Source organism: Gymnoscopelus microlampas, assembly GCF_963454915.1.
Source record: "Gymnoscopelus microlampas genome assembly, chromosome: 19".
Taxonomy (NCBI): Eukaryota; Metazoa; Chordata; class Actinopteri; order Myctophiformes; family Myctophidae; genus Gymnoscopelus; species Gymnoscopelus microlampas.
In genome coordinates this window covers 41,039,931-41,051,649 of record NC_139956.1, presented here as the reverse complement: position 1 = coordinate 41,051,649, position 11,719 = coordinate 41,039,931, and the positions used below count along the sequence as shown (strand labels likewise).

Here is an 11,719-nt window from a genome sequence, read left to right as displayed (position 1 = left end):
AGCTGTTCTTAACAATGATGAACAAAACCTCCTAACTCCACTTTTTCTTTTGTTTTTGTCATTTCCTGAAAAAAAGGGTGAAAAAAAACATTTTGGAGTCAATCAAAATCAACAAAAGTAGGAAAAAAGTAACATTTTTGGACATATGAGGTTTCCACCAGACAGAGACTATTACACAACTTAACTACAAACCACTTTCATCCGAGTTTACCGGTCAAACTTCTCAAACTTCTCAAACCGCATGAGAACTATGCAAAAGTTTCAAGACTCGACAGGGTTTCATTTGTTACTCGTACAGGTACAATGTTGGCCGTGCCTTATTCCACAAGACTGTGCTGACAACAATAAAACAAGATGATTAAAAATGCTGCATCATGTACATAAAAAAAAACTAATGTGAATACTGTTCGAGTCATACGTTCACTGGAAAGAGGGAACAGTAAGGCTACCGGCCATGGGCCAGACCTCCTGTCTGCCCCAGGTGGTCCCCAAAGCCAGAGATCTGCCCGTTGTGCTCGGACGCTCAAAGAGCACAGACCGCCACCAGACTGACAGGTCTAAACCAATGTGCCCCGCCCACCATGGCACACCGCCAGACGGCCCGACCCTCACCTTCAAGGACCCTAGTTTGGTATGCATTAGTGTCTCTACTGTACCACTCGTCTTAGGACATCATAACGTCATAAAAAAAAAGGGAAGAAAAACGTCGGGCGAAATTCTCCTTTAACAGGCATCCTTGTGCGTGGGTGTGTCTCTGTGAGTGAGTCAGTTAATAGGGAGATAACGCACGCCACGCACGCACGCACGCACGCACAGACGTGTGCACACATGTGCGCACGTGTGCAACATCGCATCTCTTGTGCGAAGCCAGACTGACACCAACAAGCAAACGCAGAAATCAGACACTCACACGTGTGTTCAAGCCACTTTCTCAGCACTAAATACTGTTGTTGTTGCTCTCCCCCCCCACTGGGGGTGACGGTGAGGCCCTCCCCCTCCGTGTGTATAATCCTTGCTTTGTCCAAGAAGACACAGGCTCATCCCATTACTACAACACTAAGCCTATTAGAGCCGCCGGCGGAGGCTCATCAAACTTATCCTACCCTCTTTAATGCATGCAATTACCCAGACAGCAATCAATGGGGGCTGTGGGGATCAAATGCCTGCGTTGTTTTTTTCTTTTTTTAAACTTTGCTTGGTTTACATTCGGGGTTGGAGGGAGGGAGTCCAATAGGGGCTAAATGCTTTGTAAATGGACTTGTGTTTGTTAGAACCCGGCGGGCAGCGCGCCAGTTTGCGTTAAGCCACATGACGGCGTGCTATTTTGGCACGGAGGGGTCGGCCTTTTTTTCTGACAGTGAGCGAGACTTGTTGAGCTTGGCCTGCGACTAGAATCCCCCCATCTCTCTCTCTCTCTCTCTCTCCCTCTCTGGATTTAGAAGACATTTGTAGAATCGGCCTCAGGTCTTAATGGGTTAAAGGCTTGATAAATTACTTTCCATTGTGATACCGATAAATAGGAACTTACGTTAGTTCCATTGATCAATGCCGGAACACAAAAAAATGCATGCGGGGCCCGCCCATCAAACCACTTCACACGGCAGCTGTGTTAAGTGGTCCGATGGTGTGAACCGCCAAACCCTTTCAACATTTTGAAGCAGAGCCCTGGAATCCAGAAACGGTTGGAAAACCCCTGGCCTTATTACATCATCCTCCGCCACTGAAAAAGGGGAGAAGGAAGAGGCAATAATATTTGCCTCTGAGATGTAGTGGAGTAGAAGTAAAAGTACAGAAAATTGGAAATACCCCAGTAAAGTAAAAAAATACCTCAAAACTGTACTTAAGTACCGTACTTGAGTAAATGTAGTTAGTTACTTTAGACCACTGCTGACACGTGAAAGCTCTTAAACTTCAATCATCATTTTGAGTGTGGGAGTGGGCTTCTCAATGAGAGAGAGAGAGAGTGGAGAGAGAGAGAGAGAGGACCCCCCACCCCCCCGCAAACGTTCTACTAAAACCGAACCAAATGGGCCGGAATGTTGACACCATGTACCCATTCTAACCAAAATCTAAGCCACATCACACAAAACTCAACCACCCATGGCCAATTAATAACCCATCAACTCGGCCGTAAACACTTTAACACGCTTTTGACCCCCCGAATATGGCACCTCGTATAAACAGCGAAACAGCTTAGAAAACTGTCAGCTAACTGTAAACTACAGGAACTGTAGCCACCCCACACTTATACAGACCTCGTTTTATTATAGGAAGGAACATATACCGTAGGTAGAAACCCCCCCAAAAAGATCCTTTGACAACCTCGCTGCGCACCACTTGGAAGGTATAACAGAAGGACTTCAACAACTCGCTAGAGCTATTATCGATTAATTAATTCATTGATAACCTTATCGATTGATTAATCGATTGATAAGCGGTGCTTTTTAGGATCAAAAGGGGAAAATTCTTGTCCGAAACCGAAAATGAGTCCTGAAACATAATTGCCTTGATGTATTCAACATTAACGAGCATCAACGAGCATCAGCTGGACACAGACACGCAAACCTCCCATTTCTGCAGTGCTCTATGGAGTCTGCCTCATTTCTCTCCAAAAGCCCTTGAATATGATGCAATATGATTAAGGATTACTGTGATTATGGTTTGATTTGATGTCACACACAAACAAACTTTTTATTTTTTCAATTAATTGAAAATCAATACATTTCATCAGGTAAATTCTTAACATCCCTAATTGTTCATATTCCAGCCCAAGGACCCCTAGCTGAGAGAGGGATGAAGCCCCCCCCCCCACACACACACTACATATACAATTGTGTAGCAGATAAAGAGGTTTTCATAGATTTCATAGCTAGCTTCATAGACTGGTTTGACAGCACTGTCATCAGTTATATTTTGGATTCATGTGTATTTTCAAAACCTTTAAAACATAGTCAACTTGACCTTTGGCTCTGCACTTGGTCCGCTCTTTTTTCCTTCTCTCAAACCTGATACAAGCTCTACAATGTGAGCTTGTAGAACGGCTATTTTCAGCTCAGAAAAAGGCACGCTAGGGTTCAAGTGGTTAAAGTAAAAACATAATAATCCTTTCACACAAAGATTTGGCAGGGCCCCTATAGTTTGGCCCTGTAGTAATTCTGAGGACCCCCTAGGGCTCCCGGACCCGCCCCCCCCCCCCCCCCCCCCCCATGTCCAAAGACCCCTGCGCAAGAGGATTCTGGTCCATTCCAAAACATCAGGCTTTTGGCCCATTGAAAACATCAGGCCTAGTACACAACACATTTTATTGGCATCCTTGTCGCTCCTTCCTGTTCACATACACATGCAAATGAGGAAGTCACATAAAAGATGGGGCTGCGAGGCAATCATCTGCTATTTTCAAGTCCATGTCACCAGCAGCAGCACACAACTATGTATTCAAGTCAGCAGTGGTGTGAAGTAACTACGTACATTTACTCAAGTACTGTACTTAAGTACAATTTTGAGGTACTTTCACTTTACTGGAGTATCTCCAATTGTCTGTATACTTTTACTTCTACTCCCCTACATCTCAGAGACAAATATCATACTTTCGCTCCACTACAATTATTTGAAAACTTTAGTTACTAGTTACTTTGTAGATTTTGACTACAAAACATACAGTACATTAACCGCTATATGCATTTCGGCCATTTGAAAATAGCCGATCTACAAGCTCACAATGCGTCGCATCTGCCATTTTCAAAAGATTTGTTTACATTGTATACATTTGAAAACTTGTGAAATGGGACATTCTGCATAATGAGCACTTTCTACTTTTGGTACTTTAAGTACATTTTGATACCAGTACTCTTACTCAAGTACATTTTGAATGCCGGACTTTTACTTGTAACCGAGTATTTCTACATAATTGCAGTAAGAGTACTTTTTCCACCACTGCAAGTCAGGCATATCGGCCAACCCCCCCCCGACCCCTAAACCTAACCTCTACATGCCACAATCCTAACCCGGACCTGAATCTTTGCCTAATTGTAAGCTTTAACTCCCCAAATCCTCTGTGTGACCATAAAACAACCATTCCTCTTGTGAGGATCAGGAAAATTGTCCAATTTGTCAATTTCTACTATACTTTGTGTGGACATTTGGCCCTCAGTAGTATAGTAATAGAAAGTACACACATACACACACGCGCGCACACACACACACACACACACACACACACACACACACACACACACACACACACACACACACACACACACACACACACACACACACACACACACACACACACACACACACACACAGTGGTGGGAAAAGTACTCAATTGCTTTACTTGAGTAAAAGTACCAATATTGCAATGTAGAAGCACTCCGTTACAAGTACAAGTCCAGGATTCAAATTTTACTTGAGTAAAAGTGCAAAAGTATTGGCATCAAAATGCACTTAAAGTACCAAGCTCATGCGACGCGTTGTGAGCTTGTAGTGGAGATTGTAGTGGAGTAAAAGTACAATATTTGCCTCTGAGCCTCGGAGCAGAAGTAAAAGTATAGATAATTGGAAATACTCCAGTAAAGTAAGTTCAGTACTTGAGTAAATGCACTTGGTTACTTTACACCACTGCACACAACAACCCCCCCCCCTCCGGCCAAAACAGAACTGCGCTCGGTAGAAAAAATGTGTGTCTTTCACAAAGCGCGTCTGTCAGGGAACCGCCGCGCCAAATGCCAGGCGGAGCGGACAGAGTCGCCACTGAGCCACCTGATATGGTGCAGCTGTTTCCAACCAGAGGCAAAGGGCTGGGCTGGGCCAAGATGTGGGCTTTGTGTCATCATTGTAGGACTCCATTCACTGGGACAACGAGGCGGACAGGGGGGACATTGAAGAGCACTTTTACTGCCGTTCTTACAGTTTACAGTTGAGGCATTTACAGAGGTGTAAAGTAATTAAGTACAATTACTCAAGTACTGTACTTAAGTACAATTATTTATGAGGTACTTTTTACTTTACCGGAGTTTTTCCAATTGTCTATACTTTTGCTTGCAAATATTGTACTTTTACTCCACTACAATTATTTGAAAACTTTATAGTTACTGGTTACGTTGCAGATATAAATATATTACATTGTAAAACACGCATTAACCACTTTAGCCCTATTTTATACATAGGCTATTTAAAAATAGCCGATCGACAAGCTCACAACCTGTAGATCTGCTATTTTCAAACATAGAGTACCTTTACTTTTGGTTTACTTTAAGTACATGTTGATACCAGAACTTGTGTACTTTTACTCAAGTACATTTTTTGTATTCCGGACTTTTAATTTGAACAGAGTACTTCTACATTGCAGTATTGATACTTTTTTCCACCATTTGAATACTTTTTTCCACCACTGGTGTTATCATTGTAGGACTCCATTCACTGGGACATTAAGGAGGCGGACAGGGGGGACGGGGGGACGGGACATTGAAGAGCACTTTTACTGCCGTTCTTACAGTTTACAGTTGAGGCATTTAGCAGCCGCTCTTTATCCAGAGCGACTCACACACACAGAGAGTGAAGCAGGAGGGAGCGTGAACCCGATACAGTCAACAAAAGAGTCGAGTAGAGAGAGTGCTTCAAAGAAACTAGGCTACAGATAAACATAGCTTACTGTCTAAACAATGAGCTATCTAGGTAACATTCTTCTGAACAATTGTGGTCAAAGCAAACCAAGTCTAAAGAACAAAAAAAGAAAAACATTCCTGACGTAAGTCACTGTCACTGACACTGTTTCTTAAATCTGCGTCTATGTGTGCCGTTAAAGGGATAGTTCACCCCCAAAATGATTTTTTTTCCTATCGATTAGTCGCCCCATGGAGAACTTGAATTCATGGATATTCTTTTGTTTTTGTCGTATTCATAAAGGCAATCATTTCATGTCCGGCAGCGGTTCCGGTAGGAGACACAAAGAGTATCCTGTGTGTCTCCTACCGGAACCGCTGCCTACCGGTCCGCTGGTCATCCAATTATTGGCTTAGCAATGCGACAAAAACTAAAAAATCACACCCAGTGTGAAGTGGGCGGTGTGGTCACAGTGGTCATCACAGTGATGGAAGTTCACTTTAAGTACAATGGTGGCCAATCACAGTGCAGCGAATGTCGATGTCCAAAACTGACATATAGGGGCGGTTGCACCGCCCAAAAATATCCATGAATTCAAGTCTCCATGGGGTGACTAATCGATAGGAAAAAAGTCATTTTGGGGGTGAACTATCCCTTTAATGTGTTCCACTGTTGTCCTATTGGATCATGACCTGCAAACACTCTGGCATACATAGGCGTATGAGTGTGAGTGTGAGTCTGTGTCTGTGTCTGTGTCTGTGTCTGTGTCTGTGTCTGTGTCTGTGTCTGTGTGTGTGTGTGTGTGTGTGTGTGTGTGTGTGTGTGTGTGTGTGTGTGTGTGTGTGTGTGTGTGCGTGCGTGCGTGCGCGCGTGCGTGCGTGCGTGTGTGTGAACTGACACTCTGCCGCTGCTCTGCACCGTACTGACTCTGCCTATGTTCAGGGTTGCCAGATCTGCTTATTATAATTTCACCGCAAGATTTGTATTTGAAAATAGCCGATCTACAAGCTCACAACGCGTCGCATCGCGACGCGTTGTGAGCATGTAGATCTGCTATTTTTGAAATAGCTGATGTATATGTTAAAGTACTCATGTGGCCCATAGTTGCTTCTTTTGGGCTGGTTTTCCTAGACCTGGTTGCTTGTTTCTCTCACAGAATCTGGCAACACTGCCTGTGTTTAGTTCAGTGTGGCACACATACTTCTCTGACACTGCACTTTGTGTTGCAATGTTGTTAGCCCACAAAGTTAAGCAGTTAAACCCCCTCTAGACTTAGTTCACTGCGTCTCAAAGTGGGGGAAATTAGGAACGGTGCCAACCCAGTGCTTGTCAGATGTTAATACCCTCCAGGGGGAGTGTTTTTTTGGGGGGTGCGAGGTGGAGGGTGACACACACACACACACACACACACACACACACACACACACACACACAGAGTGTAAAGTACATTTGCTCAAGTACTGTACACTTTTGAGGATTTTTTACTTTACTGGAGTGTTTCCAATTTTCAATACTTTTACTTCTACTCCACTACATCTCGGAGGCAAATATTATACTTTTACTCCACTACAATTATTTGAAAAACTAGTCACTTTGTAGATTTTGATTATCATTAAAAAACACTTCCGCCCTACAGTATATATACATAGGCTATTTGAAAATAGCCGATCTACAAGCTCACAACGCGAAGCGACGCGTTGTGAGCTTGTAGATCGGCTATTTTCGAAAGATTTGTATAGACGTTTCAAAACTTGTGAAATGGGACCTTCTGCATAATGAGTATGTTTACTTTTGGTACTCTAACTCTAACTATATTTTGATGCCAATAGTTTTATACTTTTACTCAGGTACATTTTTAATACCAGACTTTTACTTGTAACTAGAGTATTTCTCTACATTGCAGTATTTGACACTTGTACTCAAGTAACAAATGTGAGTACTTCTTCCACCACTGACGCACACTGACCCACACACACACACGTGGCCCCCCCCCGGAGGACAGCGGGGGGAGCCCGGCTGCTGTGCCCCCCCCCTCCGGCCGGGCTAGGGGGGGAACAAACCACAGTTATCATCATGCCGTTGGTGCTGAATGTCGTGAGGGCCGCTATTCATCAGGCCAAGAAGACCCGGGGAGTTAGAGACTAGAGAGGGGACGGGGGGGGGACGGACGGACGGGACATAAGCGGCTGGTGGTCTCGGGTTGCAAGCGAGCGGGCTCGAGCTCCCCGACTCCATAATACCATAGACAAAAAAACCACCACCTTAATGACACTGTCAGGAGCCAGCAGTCTTTCCACAGTCACTCCACTTCTTCTCCCTGTGTGTGTGTGTGTGTGTGTGTGTGTGTGTGTGTGTGTGTGTGTGTGTGTGTGTGTGTGTGTGTGTGTGTGTGTGTGTGTCTCCCCCTCTCTCTCTCCCCTCTGCCTCTCCCTCTTTCTATCTCTCTGAGGGGAAAGTTATTTCATAAGCACTACACATTCAGAGTGCCATTAGCAGTGTGTCCCCTATAATAAACCAACACTTACACCACTTAATAATAGGCTAATGATTTTTCAGTTTTTATTTTTTCAAATATAGACCCTAAAGCTTATATCCACATGGGATGGGACTAGTAAATAAAGTGTTCAAATAATTGTACTGGAGTAAAAGTATAATATTTTCCTCTGAAGATGTAGTAGAAGTAGTACAAGTAAAAGTACAGAAAATTGGAAATACTCCAGTAAAGTAAAAGTACCTCAAAACTGTACTTAAGTACAGTACTTGAGTAAATGTACTTAGTTACTTTACACCACAGGTTTTCTCTGCTCAAGGTTTTTAACTTGATGTCAGTTCTATTAAGCTGTACTTTCAAAACACTCAATCTAATTCACCAATATCTCAACCTTTTGCTATGATTCACTGTTTTCATATGAAATGAAAAAAGAAAAAAAAACTCAATTCAGAATGGGTCACACATGATAGCAGTGATTATTTGTTTAAACAAACATGTTGAAAGAGCCACAACAAAACAACGCAATGCAATGAAACGGGTGGACTGGACAACAGTGTATTAATTACACCATTGGTTCTCAAAGTGGGGTCCGGGGATCCCGAAGGGTCCTTGCGGGGGTTCCAGGGGGTCCCCAGCAAAAGTAGTAATGTACCATCACAATCATATTAACCACTTTATCAATGTATATGTTGGCTATTCAAAAAATAAGCAGAGCTATTCCACATCTGCTATGTTTGAAATATATTGAAAATATTTGGATTTTCTTTTTTTTACACAAATCTTCTCTTTTGGGCACAAAACCTTTTCAGATGGGGGTCCGCAACCAAATACATATCAATTTGGGGGTCCTTGGCATTAAAAAAAGGTTTGAGAACCACTGTATTAAAGAACTATTTCAATCAAAACGCAATTGCTATGAACATTTGTGGATCAGAATAATGATTATTCTCCACACACATTATCAATGAGACAGCTGTTTGAGAGACTGCAGGATAACTGATTTATACCAAGTTTCACCCAGAAAAAAATAGCACATCTATTAGGAGACTGCTGGATAACTGATCTAAAGTTGCACCCAGAAAAAATAGCAGATCTATACGTTTGAGAGACTGCAGGATAACTGATCTATACCAAGTTGCACCTAGAAAAAAATAGCAGATCTATAAGTTTGAGAGACGCAGGATAACTGTACCAAGTTGCGCGCTAGAGGACGCGTATATAGCAGACCTACAAGCCCCCCAAAAAAGCAGATATATAAGTTTGTGCGACTGCAAGATAACTGTGCGCTGGAGAACGCGTACAGCAGATCTAAAATAGCAGATCTACAAGCTCACAACTCGTCGCGGACGCGACGCGTTGTGAGCTTGTAAATCTGCTATTTTTTTCCACAACAACTCAACAAACTCACCCCTGCTGGAAGCGAACAAAATGGGGTCGCTCCTCATGATGATATAGATGATGATTCAGGTTCCAAAAACGATCGTATAAACAACAATAATTCCAACCGGGTATAATATATACTGTGTACAGCTAAACGGTATTCCCCGGGAGTCGGGACAGAGAGGAGCCGCCGGGCGGGTCACCGACAGCCGGCCAGAGGTTTCTCCTTCTCCCGGCGAAGAGGAGGAGAGCTTTGGATGATGGAACTTCAAGAACCTCCTCTTTTCCTTTCAAAACTTTCCTGTTTTCTCTCCTCCCTCTTTTTTTCCCCTCCTCCTTTTGTCTACCGTCCCATAGCCCGGACGGTCCAGTAGACTGCATTGGTGGGGAAGTAAGTACATTTACTCAAGTACTGGACTTGAGCTGGACTTGATTTACAATTTTGAGGATTTTTACTTTACTAGAGTATTTCAAATGTTCTATAATTTGTACTTCTACTCCGTTACATCTCAGAGGCAAATATTGTACTTTTACTCCACCACAATTATTTGAAAACTTTAGTTACTAGTTACTTTGTAGATTTTGATTATTATTACAAACATTACCCACTTCAGCCCTAGGCCATTTGAAAATAGCCGATCTACAAGCTCACAATGCGTACAGATGCACAAATAAATAAATGCATGTAGTTAGTTAGTTAGTTCGTTCGTTAGTAATAGGCTATTTCTACTTATTACTTATACTTACTTATTTAATTGTGTTTTTTTTATTTCTTAAAAATGCGTCAGGAATGGTAGACTTCGCCCTGTGTTCCTTCTTGAGGAGATTCAAGGTGTGTGTGTGTGTGTGTGTGTGTGTGTGTGTGTGTGTGTGTGTGTGTGTGTGTGTGTGTGTGTGTGTGTGTGTGTGTGTGTGTGTGTGTTGTTATTATGATCAGCTAATAATCATAACAGTAAAGACAGGCCACCGCTGTCAGTGGTTGCCCCGCAACTTATAGCCAATGGCGTTGCGGCCGTCCATCCGGGCTATGGGATGGGGTTCTCTCTCTCTCTCTCTCTCTCTCTCTCTCTCTCTCTCTCTCTCTCTCTCTCTCTCTCTCTCTCTCTCTCTCTCTCTCTCTCTCTCTCTCTCTCTCTCTCTCTCTCTCTCTCTCTCTCTCTCTCTCTCTCTCTCTCTCTCTCTCTCTCTCTCTCTCTCTAGCAATGCAAATTTCTATGTTGACATTTTTAAATGTTGACCAAAAAATAGATCAATAAATCTTGTTTATTTCGTGATGCATTTTGCAAGTTTGGGGTCCTGCAAAGGCACCTTCACATGATGTCAATTCACATCATGTGTCTGTTGTGTCTTCTGCAGAAGACACAGAATGTGAATTCACGTGATCTTGATGGTTTACCCGGCTAGTCAACAGCAGCCTACAATTGTCTTTGAGATATAGTGGAGTGAAAAGTATAAGCTTAAATAAAAACAATGATTCAAGTAAAGCACAGCTACTTACTTCAAAAAGAAAAAGTGCAGTAATCAAGTAAAATGTCCTCCACCACCACTGCTGATGAGTCAGCTGAAGGCTCCATAGTGTTCCAGTCTGTGTTGATGAACTGAATTCACGTAGGCTACAGGCCCACAATGGTAACCCAGTCCCCAGGACTATCTGTTCCATTCTGGTCAAACAGAGTCAGGGTGCTGATATTGTGCATGCTCACTGGAAACACTCTCAGGGGCCGTCACGGCCATTTACTGTGCGTACGACGCGACACCCTCACTCTCACAGATCCGTGATTTCATATCCCCCATTTTTTGAAGAAAAAAAAATATAATATATATATATATATTTTTTTTATCATAAATGTTTTTCACGCTTTTTCAAAAGTAGCAGATCTACAAGCTATGAGCTTGTAGATCTGCTATTCTTGAATAGCCAAAGTGTAAAATAAGGGGTATAGTCCACCGAAAGTCCATCCCCCCCACCTTCTGAGAGCCTGTGACGTCCCTGAACACTCTGCTACACCAGTGGGTCTCAAAGTGTGGTCCAGGGACCCTCATGGTTCCTTGAGGGGGTTCCAAATGGCCCCTGGTGGGTGTGTAACTCTGAGAGTGTACACATGGACACTCTCTCAGAGTTATGGTGGTCGTTGAAATGAAAAATGTTGGAGGACCACAGAGCCGTCATTAAAATCACTGGTAACACCTCTGAAGGAAGTAAGGAAGAGGCCCAATTTATTTCCAATAAGGCTGCTGTGCACAGAG

The 11,719-nt window shown here is 43.0% G+C and overlaps 1 protein-coding gene across 2 annotated transcripts in view; it reads right to left on the bottom strand.

Annotated features, from left to right (window-relative positions):
- Positions 1 to 9,692, bottom strand: part of afap1 (actin filament associated protein 1) — a 106,013-nt gene extending 96,321 nt beyond the window's left edge. For both annotated transcript variants that reach the window (XM_084043714.1, XM_084043713.1), the window contains exon 1: positions 9,501 to 9,692. In XM_084043714.1, coding sequence (XP_083899840.1) covers positions 9,501 to 9,537 — 37 coding nt within the window. In that variant the 5' untranslated portion in view covers positions 9,538 to 9,692. The remainder of the gene's footprint in view (positions 1 to 9,500) is intronic.
- Positions 9,693 to 11,719: the final 2,027 nt, after the last annotated feature.